General features: G+C 42.0%; 2 protein-coding genes across 3 annotated transcripts in view; one reads left to right on the forward strand and one right to left on the reverse strand.

Moving 5' to 3' along the window:
* Positions 1–26,189, forward strand: part of LOC111872150 (acetylcholine receptor subunit alpha-like 1) — a 586,882-nt gene that overhangs the window by 66,496 nt on the left and 494,197 nt on the right. The gene's annotated exons all lie outside the window — the stretch shown is intronic.
* LOC111872147 (acetylcholine receptor subunit alpha-L1) overlaps positions 1–26,189 on the reverse strand; it is a 114,926-nt gene that overhangs the window by 7,393 nt on the left and 81,344 nt on the right. For both annotated transcript variants that reach the window (XM_023865738.2, XM_033754547.1), the window contains exons 4-5: positions 18,529–18,709; positions 6,201–6,357 (exon numbers count right to left, since the gene is read on the reverse strand). In XM_023865738.2, coding sequence (XP_023721506.1) covers positions 6,201–6,357; positions 18,529–18,709 — 338 coding nt within the window. The remainder of the gene's footprint in view (positions 1–6,200; positions 6,358–18,528; positions 18,710–26,189) is intronic.

The following is a 26,189-nucleotide window of genomic DNA, read 5'->3' on the forward strand; positions in this document are numbered from 1 at the left end:
CCAGTTCCAGATAACTGAACAAAATAAAACTTCGCAAATATGTGGAGCTGTGTGTCTGTTTTGCAGTACATCTAACTTGTGATTCTTAAGACACCTAAACTACAACAGTGTCATTTAACGTTATGCGAAAAGGAAATCTGAGAATTTTATACTTACGAGACGTTCTGGTAATTGTACTCATATTTGAAGCCGACGAGCTCATAACGTATTTCAGCACAAACATAAATTTTTAAAATATTTCCCAGCCACATAAAAACGTTCCGACTTGATAAAATAAGATTGACACCAATGAAATAAGATAATAGTATATAAATTATTGAACAGTGCGAGAGAGTTGTGATTTTGTTAGAATATTAGATTTTTAATCTTCTCCTTCTTTGACGCCGCGCCGTAGTCTGTTCAATGCTGTTGTCAGCTTGACGAGGTTGTGTGGATGACTAGTTAAAGCACTAGTCATGATACTTTCTCCTTACCTCTCAGTTGGACACCATCCGTAAACACGAAGCAAACTTCCTCAGTGTGTCATGGATGTAAATGTACTTATGCCAATCTTGCGGTGTATTACTTTTGTAAATGTTACTATTCTCTCTCAAAATAAGGTTTTGTTTGCAAACGGACGATCAAAGGACTACGGAGCTTGTCCCTCTTCCCTAAGGCTCTCGGCTTCTTGACCACATGAAAGCCAGTGTTTGTACATTCACTGAGGCGCAGAATTCCTGTGTCCAGAATGAAATCTTCTAACTCAGTTGAACCAAAAGACAGCGGGATTTGCGCACTGCTTGCTCCGGTTACGGTAGGCGGTTTTTGTTGAAAGGCGTAGGATCTCCAGTTGCTCGGAAGGCAAATATTGTTTATTTGTGCCTTTCCCTTAGTGCGCTTCGCTATAGTTGTAACGTCACTTACTCATGTAGCTGAGCCCTTCTTGAGGAGCCGCCAATTCTAAAGCTACTCAAGTGCTTCCCAGCATTTTATGGAGTCCGAAGGTTCATTACTGTGTTCACAAGAGATCTCCACTTGTCCCTATCCTGAGCCAGAGCAATCCAATCCATACCATCCTATCTCTCCAAGATTCGTTTTAATGTTGTCCACCCACTTACGCCTTGGTCTTCCAGTGGTCTCTTGCCCTCTGGCTTTCCCAAAAATATCCTATATGCATTCCTCGTTTCCCCCCATTCTTGCTACATGCCCTGCCCACCTCATTCACCTTTACTTGATCATTCTAATTATACTTGGAGAAGAGTACAAGTTATGAAGCTCATCATTACGCAGTTTTCTCCAACCTTCTGTCATTTCATCTCCCTTCGGTCCAAATATTCTCCTCAACACCATGTTCTCAAACACCCTCAGTCTCTGTTAGTTATAGTGTCAAGTTTGTTCAAATGTTAATGCCAGTGGTACTTTGTTCCAGTTCTTCGAAAAGCGACAAAATGGCAGAGTGAGTGAAAGCGCTGTATATGTGTTTACAGTTGAAAGGAAGTCTGCAGTTTAGACTAATTCCTCAGAAACTTGTAGTCATTCAGCTCGACAGTACAGTCCCTTGTATACTAGAACCCCCCCCCAATAGTCCCAGTATAGAATCGGAAATATCTGGTTAATATTTTCACTCTCTTATTTATTTTAGATACTGTGGCATGTAGACCCATTGCTAGGCAACGACCGCGAAATAAGCATATATAAAACGGCCTTTACCAGACAGAGGCCCATAAACAGCAACAGAGGAAAGGTGTCGAATAAATACAGTTTTATGAACTTGCGAAGCAAATGATTTAAGTTTCACGCCTTGAAATAGGAAAGGGAAGTGAGAAGGACTTTTGCAAGATATGCAAAGCTGGCCCTGTGCTTAAGCACCACGTCACGAATACTTTTGGGTGGATGGAGGTGAGATCAACGCTCTCTTAACTTCCGCGTTATTTGGAGGTGAGTGGTCATCTTAACGCTCCAGCTGCTTTATCTCCAGTTCCCACTGGATCGGAGACTGAGTATGAGCCAGAGATTTTTGGACGCGGATTGGAAAAAGGACATGCCGGGAATCGAATGTCGACCATCCGGTCTGTAGCAGTTCCTGAATATTTTGAGTCGTGTTGACTCGTCCCATCGCCTTAAATTTCCTGGTTATCGCCGCGCTTCTGTGTAAATTTTTAGCTGGGTGACTTCCTTCAAATCCATCATGTCTCTTCCTGTCATTAAAACTATGGATAAAAAGACCGAAGAACATTGATTCACGATTCACTCTCTCTCCTTTATGTTCCATAAGGTGTCTGATGACATCCTCACCAAAGAAAATTAACGAACGCTGATAAATCTTGTTTGTTATATGGACATAAATTTATTTTCATTCATGGAGTGAGCAGTAACAAAGGCAGGTTCCAAAATCAAAACCAGGTCTCTAAGAGCTTTCTTGGCGTAAGCAGATTTTCGGGAAGCTTAAAGACGAAAGAAGACTTTAAAAATTCCTTTTCTGCCGAAAAATATAGAGAGCAAGTGAAGGTTATTAGATTTTAGAATGTTGCCTATAGACTCCAGTTTCCAAGAATGTTTACATTCAAGATTTATTTGATGTTGAATGTTCAGATAAGAGAAAATCAATCCGTATCCTGTAGTCTTTTTACTGTTCGTTCACGTCTTTAGACTCCATTCTGAATTCGATTCGTACTGTGATTATTATAGATTTATACATAATTTTGAGAGCTCGAGTGTCTCGGAAATATCTTATTTTACGAAACGGTAACTCGAATGAAATTAAATAGGCCCACTTTAAATAAAATGATTCCAAGAAAAACGAAGTACATTTGTTTGTAGTTGGGTTTGATTGTTCTTGTAAGATATTTAGAATATATAGTTATATGGGGCCTCTTTAAAATGTCAACTAACTAGTTAACTAACTAACTAACCAACCAACAAGCCAACTAACTAAACAGAGAAACTAAATAACTAACCAACAAACCAACTAACTAATTAACTAAAAAATTAACTAACCATCCAACCAACAAACCAACTAACTAACCAACCATCTAACGAATCAATGAACTGACCAACTAACCAACCAACCAACCAACCAACTAACCAACAAAACAACTAACTAACTTACTTACTGACTAACTAACTAACGGACTTACTAAGAAATAAACAACTTGTTCTATGGCCCGAAAGTTAATTACCCTGTTTACTAGAACCCGCCAGTACACACTAGCCTACGTCACTCACCTGCAGGGCACACCGTCACACACAGTTCCTCTAAGTTTCATTTTAACACTGTTCTCCCATCTACACCGAGGTATCCTAAGTGGTCTCTCAATATCAGAGCCTCCGCCTAAAATTCTGTACGCATTTCTTATCTTCCTCGACCGTACTGTTTGTCCCATTCGCTCCCATTCTCTTCCTTTTGATCACGCTGATAATATTCTATGAATGGTAAAAATTACGAAATTCTTCCTTCTAATTTTTTTTCCGTCCCCTTGTTCCTTCGTCTTTCCGAGGCCCAGAATTCTTTTCAGTATCCTGCTCTCAGGAGCTCAGCCTGAGTCACTTTACAGTTGTGTACATCCTTCCTAAACTCTCATGATGGTTATGGGCATATGAAACTCTTGTAACATCTGAAGTTGATGGAATATGATTCAGCATACTGAGATATAAAATTTGCACAGTTTATGGGCACTAAATCTGCCTTACAGGAACCGGAAGTCTCGATGGTGGTACAATAAAGCCCTTTCTGACCTGTTCCTGAGGCACTTGCAGCCAAACCACCCACTCTTAAGACACTGGCAGCTAAGATAATGATGTGGCCAGTGCAGATGCTTTCTATTAACAGATTAACTGACAGACTGTGTTACCAGCTAACTAACTATTGAATGAAATTATAAGGGGTGGGCCTTCTTGGCCCTTGCACCGCGACAACAGTAATCTATTGTGCCTCCCCTTCTGATTATCCCCTCAACAATCCTGCACTTCGAATGAAGCGTAGGATTTTATACATGGGGACGTCGAAATAGGCACTTGGTTCCATAAAATATTGACCCAAGCGACGTAATCTTAAACAAGCTAAGGCCTCACATTCATACAGGATATGTGTGGCTGTTTTAATTTCTTTTTTACACCCCTCAGAAGTTGGACTATTACTTAGTCCCAGTTTGAAGAGGTGTCCTTTGAGGTGACAGTGTCCTGTAAGTAGTCCTACCACCCATCGTAGCTGGTTCCTGTTTAACTTCAACAGTTCCTTCGCTCCTTAGCAGAGGGTCCTCATATGAGTCCCTTTGCTTGCTTGAGTCCAGTCAAGCCTCCCCAGTATTTCTAAACCAGCTAACCAAACAACTTACTGACTGTCTGTTAACCAACTCTCAAGACTACCTGATAGAAAAGAACCCAAAGTTTCAACACTAATAATACCATAGTTGGTCACAAAAAAACGAATCCATTCAAAACATATTCATACAACAAATTTATCTTGAGATTTCTTTAATGTTTTATTCTCTCGACGGCTAAATATTCATGATTATCCATCCATTCATCCACCCACCCACCTACCTACCTATGTTTATGTCTGTCTGTCCGTCCGCCCGTCTATCTGTGTATATATATCTGCCCGCCTGTCTGTCTGTCTATCTATCTATGGCTGTGTAATCCTGTACACAGACGGTAGGACTCCTTGGACGGGGGATCAGCCCGTCTCACGGCCGCAACCTACACAGTCATCCATGCCTTCAGTGGGACTCGAACCCACGATCCCAGCGTGATGATTAATAATTTGTTGCCTAGTTAAGTATCAAGTCCGGTGCAAAATAACTTTCACTCTCATGAGGGTATCGCGGGCACAGTGTACTGTAAGGCACAAAGCTTCTCGCCAATGTAGCCCCCCCCTTATACTGTGTTAGGGGAATCGTGCCGCTAAAATTATCTGTGTTGATCTCTTGTACAAATGTAACTCTCTTGCTCCAAATGTTGGTGTACTCTCACAAAAATCGGATCATAATTTCACCAGTTTTTATAAGATGCGATGGGTCAACCTGTATTTGGAATTACTTCGTGTGTTTGGAATGTCTCCCATGCAAATTCTGGCAGATGTTTTAGTTTTATTCATATAAATGTTTACACTAAGTGCATTTTTCTTAGTAAGCCTACGTGGTAAACAAGTTCAAATCTTTCGCAGTAGAGTATTAAGGCCTGTCTACGATAATTCAAGCAGAATGGATATCCTAGTTGAAATATTTTTTTTGTTGAAAATATTATCGATGACAATATAATTGTGTTGGTTTGATTTGTTTCTAATTTTCTAATTTTATTGATATCCTTCCGAAGATGGTCTATAAGACCGAAACATGTTGAGGATAAAATATTAAAAAGGAGAAGAACTCCATCAGTCACACTGTACGGAATTAATTAACGTTTATATCTTTTATAATAATTGTGTTTGACTTGACTATTTCACAGCAGTGACTATAGAGAGTGCTCTCTTCTTTACGTAACGTCGTTTATTTCGGTATAAATTCGCTGATGTTTCGTAGGAACATGTTGCCCCCATCTTCAAAGTCGAAAAGTGAGCTAAGAAATTTGTTAGCAGGAAATTTTGCTTGATGCCTGTTTCTTGCTGGATATTTGCTTAGTTTAAGCTTCCACAGTGATGATGGAAGCCTTCGTTTCCTTAGGAACGTCTGTGAAATTCTACCTGACTACATGGCGCTAAATTCCACAAGGAGTGTAATTATTTTCTTTCAGAATATTTTTACTGTTTTTCTCCAAATATTTTTATATAGAACGTATGTATTTTCTGCAAGTTGCAGCAGATTATTTTCACTGTAGGCCGAGTTGTTAACATGTCTATAAATTTAAAAACAATTTCTTAATATTTTGATATAAAACAATGAAAAATTAACTCGTACGATCAGTGCTGTGTATTGTACTTTACTCTCAATAACTGCTTCTTCAAAGCTTCTTGGTTCGGGTCATGACCGAGATGGCTTCTACACTAAGTAAAACAGCCGCAATCTTATGTTGCTCCTCCATCCTAGTGCTGAGACAGTGCCTTAAAATATGCCACGACCACTTGCTTCCATAGTTACCGACTTATGAATCATAATTATCCCATCATCCTACTGTGTAACCTGTGATGTGTCCTTCGATGGATGGAGCAACAAACTGCGCATATTCAGCAGCGCGCTGAAAGCCGTTGTCTGATGAAGATTTTCATTTGACCTAAGTGCACTTACCAATGTACGGTTCGGAGCAGCAAGGGTAGTATTTCTCGTGACGCTCTGCAGGAACTCCCAGGATGTCCCACTCGACGCTTGGATAGTATTCCCTGAGGTCTATTCCAACTTCCACATTATTACTGTTGTATTTCTGGTTTATATGCTTCAGGTCGATCTGAAACAAACAGAAAAATGTAACGGTTGCTCAAGAAATTGGCACCTCTGTTTAAAACCTCACGCCTCTCGACTATGCAGGAGGCCTCTGAGATCGGGTTTTGTGTTTTAGGTTTTCCTCATTTTCTACAGTCAAAGTACCTAAAGACAAATACTGGCCTCTTACATCCACACACGTTTCAGTATATTTTTCTTTATCATTCTAATAATCGACTTTTGGTTAAAGTTTGAATATGAAATTCGTCGTTAAATGTGTAAAGAAAAGAGTCATTTAAGCAGTTAATAAGTTATGGCAGAATAATTGTGTAAACAGTTAAACAGTTAATAGGTTATGGCAGGAAAATTGTGTAAACAGTCAAGCAGTTAATAGGTTATGGCAGGATAATTGTGTAAACAGACACGATCATTGTACCAGTGCAGATTATAAGGTGGCAAGTGTAGATAACGAACAGCGCTAAAAAGGTACCAAGTTGAAAAACTAACAGTATCTAACAACTCAGTGTATCTTTATCTTCTTGGGAGAAGGGAACCTGCAATACAACGGTATAATGAAGTTTTCGTGCGATTATAAGAAGTACCATTGAATGAGTTCGACTTTTATTGCAGCAGACTTCATACGCTCGATTCAGTTATAAATTTTCAGTAAAATTAGTGTTTTCTTTTTTTCCCTTGGCACTACAGTCGCAGTGAGCCTAGACCTGCCTCCATGAACTTCTCCGTTCACTTCGGTAAATTAGTAGTACTGATGTTAATAAAACAAACACTAATGTTCTTGTAAGACTGAAAGTTTTTTACGGCGGTGAGTATGAAGAATGCGGTCTTCTGGGTTGTGGCACCGTGTAGATCTCATGTGAACCGACTTTTCGGAGGATAGCTTCGCCTCAATCTTCATGGAAGGAAAATCAGCGAGAGAGGAACAGCGTGAGCAGGTGTCTGTAACCACATCCCAGAAAACGGGATTCTTCATTTATGTTCTTACCTGCAACCAGGGTTATATTTTAATAACGTGGTTAGGTATTTGGACATCATTATGAGAAAAACTTACCAGGTCTTAAATGCACGTCAAATTAAATAAAATTTAGGGCTGAGGTATTTCTTCTTTATTGAGAAATTCCGCGGCTACGCAATATGAAAACCGGATCTGCCTCTTTTATGTCTGTCGATAGGATTGTAGGAGGAAGAGGGTCCGGTGGACGACGGAAATCTGAAACATTTCACTGCTCACAAGGAAACACCGGAGGAAATAGCTTAACTTATAAAGAACATTAAACTGCGAAAATAAAAATGGCTTAGGTATGTCACGACAGCTTCTTCGCTTGCCTTGAACATAAATGTAAATATAAACCGCAAGTCTCAGTAGCACCTAGCGGCAGTGCGCCACGTAACAGAGACCCTGAGTTTGCTAGTTTTCGTCGCCATTTTCAAGTGACCTCAGTTTATGTGGCAATGTCTAGAAGGGCTCAGCAGTGAAGGTGACATTATCGTAAACTTAAGAAGTTGTATATCTCACTATTCCTCATTCCTCCACGTGTAGGACAGAGACAGTCTCCGTCAGTCTTCATTGAGGAAAATAATGAACATTCATTCATTCATTCATTCATTATTGGAGGGGGCGTGTTTTCCCCATGCACTTAGAGCAGTTATTGGTCCATTGTGCGTCCCCCTTTAATTTCTACTGTAACCTTAACGGTACTGGTGTTCGCTATCAGCCCCTTTCTGCCAGCGAGGTCGGCCCTCATCTGGCAGTGGTACCTAATGCTTTCTTTTACGTGCCGTAAATCTACGACACGGGACCCACGGCTTAAAGTCCCTCCTGGAGTACTTGTTCCCTGAATTTTTCCGCCCTTAAAAATTCCACGACCTCCGCCGGGTTTGAACCCGCGAACCTTGAGTCATGAGATGGGAACGTTACCCCTAGACTACGGAGGCCGCTTTCAAGAAGACATGGAATCCGAATAATTCATGCTGTATATTCTTCTGACGTAGTTCAATTATGAGCGGAACACGTTTATGAATCAGAACGTTTCTTAACAATATGGAACCTCTGTCTAATGTATAATCCTTTACGAAACTTATCAAAATAATTACGAATCATATCCGGAAAGTAAAGATACAAAGTCCAGAAAATATTTGTAAAGTATTTTTTTTTTGGAGGGATTGACTTGTAGCACTTTGACAAAACAACTTTATTTACTTTTCAATACAGTCACCATGGATCGCAATGCACTTAGTGAGCCTGGGAACGCGTTTTTTTTATTCCAGCGTCGTAGAAATCTCCCGCCTGCTCTCTTAGACGTGGAGAACAGTTCTGACACTTCCGGATATTGTTGATGAAGTTCATCGATGGTAAACGTCTGACAGCACGAATGTTTTCATCAAACTTTTGGGAGATTTCATCACGACAACGGATGGAGTTCCACTCTTTATTTCATGATGAACACCACTTCTTCTCGCTTCTAATTCACAACACCATTTTGCCACGTTTTGCCTGTTCATAACATCTTCCACGTAAACAGAAAAAAGTTGGCGATGAATTTCAGCGGCAGATTCACCTTTCGCTTGAAGAAATCGAATTACTGCACGAACCTCACTTTTGGTGGGATTTTGAAACAACACGGCCATTTTAAACACTCACTGCGAGCACAGCGTTGCCGTGACTGTGACCGGTGAACTCTGCCCTGTCATACGGTTCCTATGTTACACGACAGCACTACCATTTCTGAAATTATATGTCCCTTGCATTTTTACTGAACTTTTATCTTTACTTTCCTCGTATATGAAGTTTCCTCCAGCGTACTTTTACTTCCCCTGATCTAAGTCCAAACGTCCTCTTTTCAAGACCGACACGAAACCAATTAATATATTCGCGAAATGGAAGGGAAAAATAACTTAAAAGTAATGAGAAAAAGTTATTTAACTCTTAGGAGCCTGAAGGTTACTTAAAAATATTTAAGAATTCATGTAAAAGAGAATGCACTCTGCGTATCCATTACAAAGACCGGTAAGTTAAAGCTGTTCAAAAAATATTCGCTATAAATTCTGAGAATTTACGAAACCCATATACGAGTATGCATTTTGTGAGAAAGATGCGCAGTGTTCTGTGTTACAGAAACCGGTGCGTATAGTAACCATTATGCATAGGCCGCGCCTTAGCTCAAGCGGTTAGTCCTGCTTCCCATCGCGGCGGCCCGGCTTCGATCCCGGGTCTAGTGAAGTGGGATTTGTGGTGGACAAAGTGGCGTTGGGGTAGGTTTTCTCCGAGTACTTCTGTTTCCCCTGCCAATCTTTATTCCACCAATAGCTCCATAATCACCCTCACCTATCATCTGGGGCTGGTACAATAGGCCAGAAGTGGCCGCAGTACAAGGGACTTAGTCCCACCCCACTAACAATAAAAAAAAACACTATGCTTGAAACGGTTAGAATAGAGACCGCCTCAGAGCCATCTCATCTCTTTAAACTGGCCAGTGGATAAGCAGTTGAAGTTGAACCAGACTCAGAAGATGCGTGTACTCCATTCCATGTGCAGAATTACAGAGTGAGAGCAGCAACCTGTGAACTCATACATACAGAAGTGGATTCATTTGTGTGCACTGGCAGGAACGTGGTGGAGCACAGTATCTTGAAGTCTACTAAGACTACAAACATAAAGTTGACACGTAACAAGCCTGTACAAGATGCAAATGAATTCTTTATATTTCGTTTCGAACGGCGTTCTACCATCCGCCTAGGGAATACGGTGTTACGCTAACTTTCCCCATTAGTGGGGATGCAGAGCTCTTGTATGAATGGCCAGAATGTCTGCATGGTTCATTTTATGAAGAGACGGTATGATATACGGGCTCTCGTATACGTTCTGTAACGTGGAGAACTGGGAATACTGGGTTACAGGTGCGATGTCCAGGAAGAACCTTTGTTGAACCTGCAGAAACAAGTCGTCATCCACAGTCCTGGAGGAGCACTGTTAATTGCATTGCATTTATGTATTTGTTAAACAGTAGTCTTCACGGGTTACGTGTGATGATTCATTCTTTTCTTCTAATTAGGCTAATTTAAATGAAAATGACATGCGCTTAATTAAATGAAGTAGGTACGTATATACGTATGTATCCAGCAAGCGCAGAAATACAGCGGAATCTCCACTTCTATGAAATTGTAATCAGAACTGTGAAACAACCCCTCATGTTTCCGTAAAATAGGACATTTCACAAAATTCAAGCCGTAAGTCAATGCTTGCTTCATATTCTGGAGGTCTCGTGTTCGATGTTCTGCACGGAAGCCAACTCTCTTGATTGTGTTATGTTGCAGTTTATCTCAAGCCATCAAGGAAATGTCTAGAACGTTGAAAGAAATCACGACCATTCCCATGCGTTTTTATTCCTTAATTCTCCTTTCGTCCCTCGCTATGAAATTTATTCGCGTAAAAATTCTTGGTTAGACACTCTAGGAAAAGAACAATAATTCAAAATGGTGACTTGACATTTTATTATTTTCCTCACAGTTATGTTATGCCACGAACAAAAATGATGCAGTGTCAACACATTGCGCTGAACTTAGGAACGAACCAAGGTCTCTAAGTTACGTATCATCAGTCACCGAGGTACTGCTACCACAGGTACAGCAACTTGGTAGAAACTGTGTAAGTTTAAGCTGTAGAGACAGTGCGCTTACCATATGTTTTTTTTCCTTGGCACTACAGCCCCAGTGGGCCTAGGCCTACCTCCATGAACTTCTCCGTTCACTTCGGTTTTTCTAGACTCTACACATTCGGTAGGACTCCTTGGGCGGGTGATCAGCTCGTCGCAAGGCCTCTACCTGTATATAAACACAGAAAAACGCACACACACAAACTAAACTTCCATGCCCTGAGTGGGATTCGAACCCACGATCCCGGTTTCCAAGCGAGCGAAGACAGTACATGCCTTAGACCGCTCGGCTACCGTGACCGGCGCTTACCATATGTAGCATGTATTTCTTTTTTTGGCTTTCCTCAGTTAATGTAGGAAGTTATAGGGCAGTGACTTTTAGGCCACGGCCGAACCATTTAAGATATTCATGATCATTCTTTCATCTCATTCGGTTCCAGAACGCCCTTGCAGTCGTTACAATATCATTAAACACGTAGTCAGCCATAATCCCATGGAACAGAGTCCTTTTGTGAAGAAATTCATCTCGTTTTACGAAACTCGAAGGTTTTTTTCGTTTTCGCTAGAACCCGAGGAATGTAGTCCACAACTTCGGACCTTTGTTCTCCAAGATAGGTTGTAATACCGTACATCCTCCTTGATTTCATTCTAATGTCGCGTCGTAATGGAACCGTTTAGAGGACCGTGTGAAGCGGCAGATACCTTCGGTGTTCGGGGTTTGAAATTTGTGGTAAGAATTAAAATACACTCACATATAGCACTAAGCTTGTCCAGATACCCAACAACGAACGGAAACAAACTGAATGATGGTCAATGCCGGCAATAACCGCTCCCCCCCTTATCTTCTGTTGATTTAAGACAGATTTTAGGAAGCAACAATGAACACGCGGTAACGTAGTTGGTTTAGGCACTATGCTACAAGCCGTAAGACCGCGGGTTCAAGTACCGATGAGGTCATTGGATTTTTGCAATTTACCCAGTCCTTCCAGCCGCACTATGTCCCTTGGGTCGACTCAGCCTCTAACAGAAATGAGTACCAGGAATATTCTTGGAAGTAAAGGGCGGCCGGCGTGTAGGGCTGACAACCTTACCGCCATCTTTGAGCCGATTGTCTAGATAATGTGGGACCCTCAACATCTCACAACCTTATGGACCTCCACGGCCTGTTACAGGGATACTTTTACTTTTTTTTTTTTTTACAATAAACATAAATGTAACAATATAAGATAACTGATCTGTCTTCACCACAGACTATTATATAATTCATTCATTCGTCAGTAATCTGTCAGACTACAGGTCCATGGTCTCTTCCAAAACAGTTCCTCCACTTAATGCGAGCGATCTCAAGCTTTCTCCTTCAAATAAGAATACCCTCTTCTGTCCCCCAAGGTCATCCAGAATCTTCTTACGTCTTCTTCCTCGTCTTCTGGGCACTTCTATCCGCCCCTCCGGTTTGTTTCTTCTACAGAGGAAACACCTCGCATACATGGTATCTCTGTTTTTGGAAAGAGACTATCCAGGAAAAGTGATAATGTGGTAGTTTTTCCATTTGCTTTCCACATCGCAGTACAACAGCCGTTCAAACCACTCTGGTCACGCCTGTTGCTATACGAACTTGAACCATCTCGAGCATCATTTGCTGTGTGCTTCAAGTCGCTGCTGATGACGCTGCTTCCGGCATTAGTTTTTGGTTTTTGGTGTCTCTCTTCGTCTGATGCCTACTCTTGACATAACCTCACAGGAAACAATCCAGTGGTGTTATATCTGGTGAACGTGGAGGCCAAGGCAGTGGACAGTCTCTGCTGATCCATCTTCCTGTCCCGCCTCACTCATCACCCGATTAATATTGAAACCACGAAGACAGCGACTCTAGAGTCTTTGGCTTCTAGTGACTCCTTCTAGCACAGAGATTAGAAATGCGTGGAGCCATACCTCAGCTCTACTCTTATCTTAATGGCATGGTGCTTAGACACAGGGACAAATTCGTCTCCCTTTATCCCCATGCGGTGCCTCGCTTATTGGCGTAAAGAAACTGAATGAGAACTTAATGATCGGCCCGTATAATTCACCAGAAATGGCGGAGAGCAGGAAAAACATATTTAGAAAGAATACATAAGACAGACTGGAAAAAGCTAATTGATATTTTATAGATGTAGAGTAGGTGTATGCGAAAGAGAATATAAGAAAGTGGGCGGAGGAGTTTTTGTAACAATTGGAGGAGTTCCCCTTATCTGGTAGTTACAGCCTGATCTGGCGGAAAGCGAATATCTTAAATAGCGATGTGACTGGAGCATAACCTGTTATTCGAAGCCTGTCACTTTGCTCCTTGTTTATTATCTGTCACGTGTCGACCACATTCCGTTTATCTGTGGAGAGCTAAACTCAGCAAACAGGCCGGTGTAGTATCTGTTATATAATGGAGAGTCCGTGGTAATGAATTGCAGCTTTCAGTTATACGGACGGAAGGAAAACTATATCGAAGTCGCGTGGGGGAATCGACGTGAGAGGCTTTTAAAATGGACCTTATGTGTTTTGCAGTATCTACGGCAATACACATAATAGTTTAATGTAGAATTTGTGGACACGTTGATAATATTTCATTATACGGAGCTTCCATATTCCAACGTTATCAAAATAAAACGTTTCGCGGCATCCATACTGATAATGTGGCATAAGACCCGTTGCTAGGCAACGAACGCGAAATAAATAACTACACAACAGCCGTTGCTAAGTAACGGTTCAGCAAACAAGCATGTTTCGATGGCAGTATTGTACTGTAAGTGAGGAACGGTGTTTTCTACGTGGTCCGTACGTAGCAATGTGTCAATATGCCACAGTACTTTTCTTGTTTAAACAAAAATGGTCATAGGAAGAGCGCATACTTTTTGGATATATGTTTATTTAAATCCTCTTCGGCTCTGTGATCATCTACGAACCTTGGCATCTTGTACGACAGAAGCCAGTTTCTGTAATTTTTCCTTTTAGCGTTATTTCTGTCTCTTCACTTTCAGCTGCCATAAAATATGCTCTGTATCTTCCAGATGTTTCAGTCTGGCCATTCACAGTTTTCCTCTAGCTTCTGGCTTAATTAAAGAACTTCATAGTCTGCCCTGTGTTTGATCCATTTTAATCACAGGTCCCAGCCATACCAATATTTTTTTAATATCCTGTACTAGATGAAGGGTTCTCAAAGAGATATGTCTGAATATACATCTTATTAAAGAAAACCTATTCAGATTATCCCCCATTTATGCAAATATAATATCGTGAGCAGATTTGAAACTAGTCGAGAAATAGTTATTGCTTGCCTAGTATATTGTGGAATGTCTGCTGAAAGCCAGAATTGCCAAGCCAGCAGAGAGAGTCGTTGCTAGGGAACGGCTCTATAAGCACGCCACGGAGCTATCAAGCGAGCATCCGTTGTTACGCAAGGGTCGGTATCCGTCACATGACCACAATAACAGTTATGAATGCAACACGCAGAGTAACTGCGATGGGCGATGTTCTCTGTGGTGTCTGCCCAGGGACTGCATACACTTACCACTCCTTCGAAGGCTTTCTCTTGTTTATATATGATTATATAAAAAGCTGCAGGAAAAAAGTAGAAGTCATACATAATCATGAGAATGAACATGTTCGCGGTATAGGACAAGGCGAAGCCAGACACAGAAAATATAAGAGGCTTAAACTTGGCGGTGGGCAAGCTTACGACCGTTCAAGGGACTAAACTGCCGTTGTAGCATATCATAAGTAAGATAGGCATGATTAGCTTTAAACCCAGTCTGACAGACGAGTTGTATATATGGAAAAGCAAGAATTTTCAGTAACATGCTATATGTGCAATACGTACATTTGACAAGAGACGAACACACCACCTGAAGAAACTCTGATCGTGAGCCTCAAGGGGCTTATCATAAATACGAACTGATTGGCGGTAAACCACCAGTCGTAAGGTAACTCTGACTCTAACTCCGAAACGCGCTAGTGTCTTGGTCGTGAATTTCGAGGAGACTGAAACCAGGAACGACCGTGCTGGCGAAGGCCAGCAGCAATTTAACCGACCGACCACGGGTATACTTAACCTGTTGCAGAAGCCTGTGCTGACAGAAAACCTCTGCATATCATGTATAAATGATAAGTGCAATATATAAGGCAGTGATATAAGGTGCACAGAGTCCATAGAGACCTGGACGCCGTGACAGCGCGGATATACTCGTACTGAAACTGAGGTGCACACAAACGTAGCGCCTGCGCAGACACACCGACCCCTGTACAGTGCAGTGCAGTGCAGTGACCTGGACGCCGTGACAGCGCGGATATACTCGTTTTGAAACTACGGTGCAACAAANTAACGCCTACATAGAGAGGCTGAACCCTGTACAGTGCAGTGACACAGAGCCCACAGTGACCTGGACGCCGTGACAGCGCGGATATACTCGTGCTGAAACTGCGGTGTAACAAAATGTAACGCCTACATAGAAAGACTGACCCCCTCCCTCATTGAAGAGGAGGCGCAATGAATCCGATCACCAATCCGAACCTCGTGTCCAGTTACAAATATATATGTTTGTTCTTTTGTGTCAGTATTGTAACATGTTGCGCAACGGAGAACCCCTCCCTACCCAGCAGCAACGTGGCAACTCAGGCCACAGGCGCGTGGCGGTAACGTAGCGCTCCCTCCCACCCCTCTGCGGTGACGTAACGCGCAACGCTGCGTACCCGTAATCAACTTCCTACTGTGACGTGGCACGCAACAGGCAACACTGCGGCTATATAAGTGAGCTGCACAGCGGCTGCGAGTCAGTTATAAGGTAACAGTCGCCGAGCTCAGTCCTCGAGCTACCTCCGAGAGTTCCGAGCAAGCCGACGAGTCAGTGTGTTATCAACAGTTCTCCAGTGAGCAGACTACAGTTGGAGTATAGCAGCCGTCGCGGAAAGAAGAACCGGACGTGTGTGTAATTGTGTAATTGGGAGTGTATGATACAGTGATACATAGCTCCCATACTATAAACGTGTAGACTACTGAAGACAGAGTGAACTGATTTGCGCATAGGGTTATAAAGTGTGAAACCCCGCAACAGTGTTAACAGATTAATGCGATTAGGGTTATAAATCGTGAAACCCCGCAACAGTGTTAACAGATTAATGCGATTAGGGTTATAAAGTGTGAAACCCCGCAACTGTGTGATGAGTAATTGTAGCCGTTACTTGTAGATTGTTGAATAAACCAATTAACCATCCATACGGCGTCTTCAGTAACCAGAAACACGTTACAGTATGTTTGCGCACGCGAATTGTTATTAGGGGTTCGGAAGACTTATATCTGTTAATAAATTATTACACCCGTTAATCTGACAGAAAAAAATATGTTTTCTCTATGTCCACATTTTCATGAAACACATTGCAGTCAGGTTGAATTCTGCTGTCTTTTCTGCAATCTGTTTTCATATATAATTGCCTCTTTACATGAGCTCCGTGTAAGAAAATCCTTTTTTTTTTATCTTAATCATAAAGAAAGAAGGGCACGGTTCGCACATAAATCTCACGGATCCTAACAAGATTCGTCTCACTCAAGGCAGGATCCATTGGCGGCTCGTGGGGACATAACTCCAAATTATGCTCTCTATAGCTTCATTGTAACACGTTAAGTGACTTTATAGACATATTGTGGCGTGCTTTCTTCTGATTGGTCCAACCCGATCCGTACCGGTTCTGACACCAGTTGTCGCGTGTTTATTAGGCAACGCGACAAGAAATTTTGTGGGTTCCCGGATTTGAACGAATATTTTATTGGACAGTCACTTTTACACTCGCAAGTGCACTTATTGCACTTATAACCGATATCATGATGAAGCGTCTTCTAGCCTGTTCTCCTGCCGAATACCAATTCTACTCTTCTAAGGTCAAATACAAAACTGAAAACTCGTAGCGTGCGTTCGGACTGACTAGGGAACATCGTGTTCAAGGGTTCCGTTCTATCCGATGGTAGGGTCGCGCCATAGCTCAAGCAGTTAGTCGCTGGCTTCCCACAGCGGCGGCCAGGGTTCGATCCCGGGTCTGGCCAAGTGGGATTTGTGGAGGACAAAGTGGCGCCGGGGCAGGGTTTCTCCGTGTGTACTTCGGTTTCCCCTGCCAATCTTCATTCCACCAATTGCTCCCTAATCACCCTCACCTATCATATGGGTCGGGTAAAATAAGCCAGAAGTAGCCGCAGTACAAGGGACTTAGCTCCACCCCACTAACAATAAAAAAAAATCCAATGGTAGTATTCGTTCCCATGGATAACATTTCTTATCCGGGGAAACGCATTTATTTAGGTGTTTCCTATGCAACCGTCTGCTGGTACTGCGTTTTCACTGAAGTAACATTCTTATCGCAGCCGTTGCCTATCACTTGACGTCTTTTCATCCGGCTTTTTGGCGGCACGCCACAATATGAAACATTTGAATTAAAATTAAAAGTGATTAATGTGAAAATCACCTGTATCAGTATTTCTGATGTTCGCATAGCAGAGAAATTATAGAGGAGGAAAGCATTTCGGTCTATATACGAGTACACGGCGACTGAAATATCCTGACACAAGTTAAAATGACAAGCACGCTACGGTTTGTATTGCTATGCACTGCGTGCCCTACAGAAGTGAGTTGTGACTCTTTCCTTCGTGTGACGTCATGTTTATGCATGGATAGACCCAATAGAATACGGGGAGACAGGGGCTTTCGGTTTGTTACGGGGTACTCCCTAATGCACTTACTCGCAGCTGAATTTATTGAACCACACATTGCATGAGTAATGCAGAAATGAAGATCAAAATATGTTCAGGAATGATGCATGACATGTACCCGAGACGAAAATACAGTTAGAGAGAACTCCACAAGCCTGGCGGCAAACCCTGTGAGAATTAATCTAGTTCGCTACTTTGTGTCCATCTCTGTGGATTGGAAGAGGAACCATGCCCAAGGACAGCAGGAATAACACTGCCTACGTTTTACGCTCTTCAATTTGCATAGAAACATGGAAGTTAACTGGAGAAACTACCATATTATGTGCCTTTATAATACTTTCCTGTCTGTATTATATGATAATCAAAGAGTGAAAATTTATTAAATACTTTGATGAGTCTTGCATCATCTTAAATTAATGGAAGATAAAGTTTGTCGTGGTCAGAAATAAGGTTCTTGTAAGATTTGAGGTTTTCACGGCGATGACTATGAAGAATACCGTCTTCTGGATGTGGCGCCATGTAGATCTTGTGTGAACAGACGTTTCGAAGGAACGTACCACCTCCATTTTCAGGGTAGAAAAATTCGCGAGCGAGGAACCAGCGTAAGCAGGTGGCTGCAGTCTGCAGAGACCTGTTCACGCTGGTTACTCGCTCGCAGATTTTTCTACCCTGAAAATGGAGGCGATACGTTCCTTCGAAACGTTTGTTCGCACAAGATCTACACGGCACCACATCCCAGAAGACGGTATATTTCAACGTTCATGTAGTTTTGGGATCAGAATGCCAAATCAAATGACGTTACCTGAAATCCATCGTAGGTCCAAGAGCCGAACTTCATGAAGCATGTTTGCTGGTCGAAGGGGAAGTACCTCACATCGATCTCGCAGGAGGACTTGAAAATGGCGGGCGGAGTCCAGACCACCTTGCCAGTGTGGTGAAGCACAGCCTTTGTCATCGTAGTGACAACGTATTCTCCATCCGCGCTACAACAGACCATTAGCTCATTAGTATGGTGCGCATTAAGGACCACGTTATTGTTCTTAATAAGTCGCGGGATCGAATCCCGATGAGGTGGATCTTTTCAATTGACCTCATCCTTCCAGCCACACTATGGCCCTGGGGTCGACTCAGCCACTAACAGAAATGAGTACCAGGAATATATTCTTGAAATCTTCCTGGGGAGTAAAGTGCGGCCGGCGCGCAGGGCTGACAACCTTGCCGCCATCTATGAGCCGATTGTCTAGAAAATGTGGGAACCTCAACGCCTCACAACCCTATGGGCCTCCACGGCCTGTTACAGGGATAGCTTTACTTAACTTTTTACTTCACAGATATCCCTCTCCAGTCGCGGTTTTCTTAACGGCAGATTGAAAGTGTCTTCAGTTTCCAATTTGCAGCCAACCTTGCCAAACGCTGCGTTTGGTTCTAAGTATCCGAGTTTTGACGGCGTAGGTAGAGGGTGATTTTAGTGTTTTAATTAGTACGTGATGTGAACACTGAATGTTTTCTGCTTAGTGAAAGAGCTGACAACTTAGTACCCTTGCAGGGAAGCAAACAGGACATCTCCTGAATACGTTGCTGTTCTCATGCAGAGAGAATGTAAACACAAAACTGAAGAAATGAAAGTAGACGAAAATGTCTCGCGTTTTGGACAGGAGGAGAGAAATACTGACGAGAAATTGACAAGACAAGATGGAAGAAAAGCAGAAAAGATTAAGACGGAGGAGCAGAAGGAGAAAGAACAATATTAGAAGCGCTGAAAAGAGTTAAATATTCGGGAAAGTGCGAAAGAGCTAAGTTAAAGGAAAGCAATATGAAGACATATTACAAATGAAGGAATTTTGATGAGGGGCACGGAATGACGCAGTTTGTTAAGACACTATGATACAGATTGGAAGGTCGCGGGTTTGATTCCCGATGAGGGAATTGGATTTTTCAAGTTTTCAGCCGCACTATGGCCCTGGGGTTAACTCACCCTATAAGAGAACTAAGTATTAGGAAACTTCCTGGTGGCGAAGGGCGGCCGGCGCTTAAGGCTGACACATTCACTGCTATCTGTGAACCGATTTTCTAGGAAATGTGGTAGCCTTGACGTCCAACAACCCTACTGGCCTCCATGGCCTCTTACAGGGATAGCTTTACCTATACTATTAGGAAGTTTGAAGTACGTTTACAGAAAGTGCAAAAATTCTTTCTGCCAGTTTTAACCAAAATGTATTTTAGTTGTAAAATACCTCTTTGCAATAGGCCTAATGACTGAGCCAGCAATACCTCCTGGCAACTGGGATAACGAAAATGGAAACATGAGGAAGCGCCATCTGCATTGATGTCTACTGCCATCTATGAGCAGCGTTCACACTGATCGCTCATGTGTATCAATCACAGTACACCTATCATATTTGTCTGAACCAGTCACAGACCCACTAACAAAACAATGTCTTACATGTGTTCGGTTGGGATGTTGTGGTGCTTGGAAATAATTACAAATAATATACAAGCTACTGTTTATTTTATGGTGGATGATAAGTTTTGATTTTGATTTTATATCATTGTGAGACGGGAAATATTTACGCACGAATTTACATGTCAGTGTTTAACGTGTTATATATTTTTTATATATCTTACGCTTACTACACGGCATAAAGTTACATGTCCGTGTTTAACGTGTTATATATTTTTTATATATCTTACACCTACTACACGGCCTGAAGTTAGAAATGCATACGGTGGTTATGATGAAATTACATCTAACGTCTTTAAATCTTACATAGGATACGTAAGTATGCAGTTAAAATATTTTTGTTACAATTGAATGGAAGTAAGTTTTTGTATTTATAATATAATGACCCGGTCTGCATTCTTTGGTTTAGCCCAGAGAAGATTCTGTGTAATTTCAAGAAACTTGACTGTGCTACAGTTTTGTATTGCTTTTTACACGATGAAATAAAATGGAATGAAATAATTAATAACAATATTGTACTAACGTAACTGGCGAACTACGAAGTTGCCACAGGAAACTAGACTTTATGAGTTGTGCTAAGGACTTCATGCTGTACTAAAAAATGAGTGAAGCAAAATTCATAACGCACGTTAATTAAAACGCTGTTTTATATTCTTGCAATAAACGCTCATAATATTCAAGCCACTCTTAGCAATATGAATTGTAATATTATATGCTTTACCCTGTTACTAAATGTAATACAGTCCATGTTTATGTTTGCGTATTGCAGACGTGTATCAGTCTCTGGCAAGAGCACAGCTCTTAATGTTTCAGTTTGTTACTAAATGGCCTCGCCATAGCTCAAGCGGTTAGTCGCTGGCTTCCCACCACGGCGGCCGAGTTCGATCCCGAGTCGGGTCAAGTGGGATTTGTGGTAGACGAAGTGGCGCTGGGGCGGGTTTTCTCCCAGTGCTTCGGTTTCCCCTGCCAATCTTCATTCAACCAAATTCTTCTTCATCATAATCACCCGGGGCAGCCTACAATAGGTCAATCAGTGGGCGCCGTGCCGAGTGGACCCAGTTGGACTCCACCCCCCACTAAGCGAATTAAAAAAGAAAAAGTTACTTAGTCCTTACTTCAGTATGTCACATCAAGATTCATTGCCCGAATGCACTTAACTTTATTTTCTACAATGCTCACAGCGTAACACAGGGCAAGTTGATTTACACACGAGGAAATTGGAATCTTGAGCTGAGTTCTCAGCAGATGGGTGCAGGTGCTGCTGACAGTGTAATTCTCGTGAGGTTTGAAGTTCTTACGACGAGGAATAGATTACTGTCCTACGCGATGCGGTGACGCGACACGACGTGACGCCGTTAGTCTGGTAGATGTTTGCCGACGTTTTTGAGGAATATGCTTCTACCTTCAGTGTCATTGATATGTACATTATTGAGTTAACAGAATTATTACTAAAGAAAATTTATGTATGCTTCGAAAATGTGAAGAAGATTGAATATTTTGTAACGGTATTAACGAATAAAAACAATTTCACGGAAAAGTTAGGTCACATTAAATTTGGAGAACCGAACTCCTCTCTTCTCATATCCTATCAAGTAGCTTAAAGATCAATAGGCGTATGTGCAGGCGTACAGTTCTGTTGCTTTATACTGTGGCATGTAGACCCGTTGCTAGGCAACAACCACGAGACAAACAAGTATACAATAAAGAAAGCAGTCTTCTAGGATTTGGCACCGTGTATATGTGGTGTTAACCGACGTTNCAACGGCTCGTAAAAATTAGCAAAGGAACTGTGTTTTCTGTGCGGTCCGTGCCGAGATGTTATAAGGACAGCTAGTGAAAGGTGAGTTCAGTCAGTTGAGTTAAATTGGGTTAGTTGGTTGGTGAGTGACTGAGGTACTCAGATAACTGCTGAGGTTCAATCGTCCCGAGCTGTTGCTCTGAGAAGCTGGTAGCCGAGACTGGGAGAGTTCGGGGACTAAGAGGAAGGGGAACATATGCGGTGGAAAGTCGCTACGGAGGAACGTGGCTGCGGCGTTAGTGTAATAGTGTGCTGTAAAGTGTGGTCACGCACTGTGTCAGAGAGTCCAATATATCCGACCATCAATCCAAAACACTTATATAGTGAGTCACATGAAAATATGAGTGCGTGTTTCACCTTAAGGTAAATACATGGATTAAGAACGTTCAAGAACAATGTGCTAAGGACAACACACGTGTTTCGATCTGAAGAGGAGGAAGTAACAGGAAGTTAGGGATATTACTAAACGAGAACGACAATGGTTGCTGCTCCTGATCAAACGTTTTAGGACAACCAAATTATGGAGAATTAGATGGGCTGGCCACATAGCACACAAAGAAGATAAGAAATATATACGAAATTTCAGTCTGGAAATATGAAAGAAGAGACCACTTGGGATACCTAATGTAAATTGAGTGATAATATTAAAGTGGACCTTAGAGGAATAATATCATGAAATATTGATTGAATTCAGGAGAGGGTCCACTGGCGAGCCCTTGCGAAATTTTTTTAGCTCAAAATCAAATTCGCCAAAAATGGAGCAATTAAAAATGACAGCCAAGTAACATAATACCAACTCAGAGAAACACCTTATTCAGGACAGCCGTCGCGAATAAGGGGGGCGCTAGCCATCAGACAGCCCGGCACGAGAAACCAAACATAAACAGTATTTCACTAGCTCCCTTACTGGCTGCTGGTAACGGCTTGGACAAGGTCCTTCGTTGCCGTCCCTAGACCAAGCTGCAGAGGCTGCAGAGCATGCTAGAACAGCTATAGGGCTGATCACGTGATAAATCATAATGGGAGAACATTCTAGAATCTATAACAACCGGAGGAAGGGTAGAAGGAAGGGGATAAGAAGAGAGGCCGCTAATCCGAGACACGAGTAGGAATGGCTCAGACGTTACGTTCTCAAGAAGAATTTTACCCAATGGAATTAGAGTTTTATTTTTAAAATTACAAATGGCAGAAGTATTGTGCCGAATAGTGACTACAAAATTTATAATTTCGTAGTCTGTGAAATTCTTTTTATTTCTAGTGGGGTGGGACTAAGTCCCTTGTACTGCGCCCACTTCTGGCCTATTGTACCAGCCCCAGATGATAGGTGAGGGTGATTGTGGAGCAATTGCTGGAATGAAGATTGGCAGGGGAAACTGAAGTACTCAGAGAAAACCTGCCCCAGCGCCACTTTGTCCACCACAAATGCCACTTGACCAGACCCGGGATCGAACCCGGGCCTCCGCGGTGGGAAGCCAGCGACTAACCGCTTGAGCTATGGGGCGGCCCAATCATGCAAATTTAGTGTGTACCGACTGCCATGGTCTCCTTCATTACAAAGGTGTGCCCCATGCGTCACAATATTAACATTTAAAGCAACAATATGATTTTTCGCCGTTGAGCTAACATACACCTCGAACAGTGCAGCATAACAGCAGACATGGCGTACCCTAACGAGCATACAGAAAACTTCAAATGGATGAGCCTCGATAGATAAAAAAGTAGCAATTTAATTGCGTTTATAAGTACATGGCGCGCACGAGTGTCGGAACCACACATGCCAAGTGTTGATAACCAATTAGTTATAAATTGAAACGTCAAAATATGATTGATGGAAACAAGAATACGCAGTACTTGATACTTCACAGCAATACAGTGCTATGGAAATTACAGTTCTTATATACGACGCTATAATGAGGACAGGGGCATGCTGCATTCACACATTGACTCCACGAACTACGCATACTTGATGCGCAGTCTACACGCTGTTCGTGCAGTTGACATATTACTGATATATCGGAAAAATAATTAAATTGAAGAAGTAATTCATCACAACTACGATGCAGGGATATATTCAACGATTAATTTACATAATTACGGCTTACAAAAATAACCAGAAGTTAGTGGTGCAGTTATGTATTTATTTGAACGAAAAATTGCATGGACACAGTACGAAACATGGTAATCCGTGGGTTTTTTGATAGACCCCCCCCAAAAAATAAAAAACTATTTGATTATTATTTAATGTGTATTTCGATCGCGACTTTATTTTTAGAGTAAAACTGGGGTTGTATTTAAATGTAACTGTGCTGGGAGTGTCCGATTTTGTTTTTACTAATTTTTGTATTCAACACCCCCACCTCGACCACCTTTACCAAATATACCAGGCTGATAGTTTCTAGTCTGGAATAGCAACACTTAAATTTAGTAGAAAGCTTTCACATCTTTGAAAGAATTTTAAAAACGTACAATTATTTAGATGCATGTTGCACAGAAAACGTACATAGACAGGCGTTGACGTGGTGTGGTGTGGTTTCCTGTCGTGCAATTATGAATCACTGAAACGTAATTTGTAAAATTTCTGTGATGACCTGTTTCAAATCATTTCCATGAACTATAGTCAATTTCTAGTCTTCTGCAATCCGGAATTTTATTCCTACTTTCAGATAGCTCGCTACTAGTTCACATCCAGAGGCAGTTGAATTCTGTGCCCATGCTCACACACTCCATCTCCAAAGTGCAAAGTCTAGGTCACTTTACTTCAGGTTTGAGTGACTTCACTGTAAACTGCGTCTCTAAACGACATTCACTTCTTCTGTGTGGCCTGGTTTGTTTCGAGTCCTGAAGGAATGATTAAGTACCCGTGCCTGCAAAGCGGCAGGTAGGCTAGCCCGCAGGACCTACAGTTACAGCGGGGAAGGAACGGTCATGACTGATTGTTGTTCTGTCGAGAAACACTTTGCATAATCTTGTTTCTCTTTCCATTTAGCCTTCCACTTTCCTACCCTTCCCTTGATGTATCTATTTTGTCTAGTGGTTTCAATCAAAAGATTTGCCTTTCAAGCCAAAGTGTCATGCAACAAAGCGGAATAGCCTTTATATATTCATTTGTATTACGTTCTCTTGTAGTGTTCTTTGTGATGCTGCCAGTCATTCTGGTCATTCATTTTCTACATGGCATGTAATTCGATGCGACACACGAGGCACGTATATGTACGTGTATATATTGTGGCGTGCCGCCTATGATGAGTCAGAGCGGGCGTCCATTGCTAGACAACGGCTTGTTAAAACACGTTTCCGAGACAGCGCATAGAGAGATGTCCATTGCTGGGTAACGACTTAATAAGCGTTGTCCTCGCAACAACGAGTAGCTAGAGAAAAAACCAACGTGTTACCTGAAGATGAAAGCACGTTCCCGAAACAACGCAGACAACCGTTATGGAAACGAAACTGTTCAAGAAGGTATCTTCTAGTCCGTCCGACTGTAAAACATATCAGATCAAAGAAGACCGGAGCGAAATTGAGATCAGAGAAGACCAGATCAGGGGTCAGATCAGAGACAATGGATTAGTCAGGTCGCATCGTCGGGAAGACGTGATTTCAGATTGTCAGTAGTTGTAATTGTGAACGAGTTACTAATAAACAGCTTCGTCTAANACCAGATCAGGGGTCAGATCAGAGACGATGGATTAGTCAGGTCGCATCGTCGGGAAGACGTGATTTCAGAGTGACTGTAGTTGTAATTGTGAACGAGTTATCTAATAAACAGCTTCGTCTAATCCAGGATCCACAATTATTTGTCACGGAACCCCGGACACGTGATAATATGTAGAGGAAGAGAGAGAGAGGGGGGGAGAGAATATGGCAGTATCGGGTTCAGTCTTATGTACTAACACGAAGTAAGAGAGGTGACCAATATTTGTTTTATAGTACTCTTTAATATATGATTATTTCCATGAAAGTCTCAATGAAGAAAACCGAACTCGTACGGAATTCCAGCTGCTTTGTAGAAATTCTCCTAAAATAAATAGTGTACTGCGAGAACCTAATCTGACAATCTAACCGAATCTAACCTAACCTAACCTAACATAACCCAAGCAAGTCCATCCCATGAGGTGTATCCGTGAACCAAGATAGATTCGCAGGATTTCGCTCAGTGGTTTGTTGCGTAAACCTGATCTGAAAACCTAACCTAAACCGAACTAGC

The sequence above is a fragment of the Cryptotermes secundus genome, unplaced genomic scaffold (assembly GCF_002891405.2).
Source record: "Cryptotermes secundus unplaced genomic scaffold, Csec_1.0 scaffold534, whole genome shotgun sequence".
NCBI lineage: Eukaryota > Metazoa > Arthropoda > Insecta > Blattodea > Kalotermitidae > Cryptotermes > Cryptotermes secundus.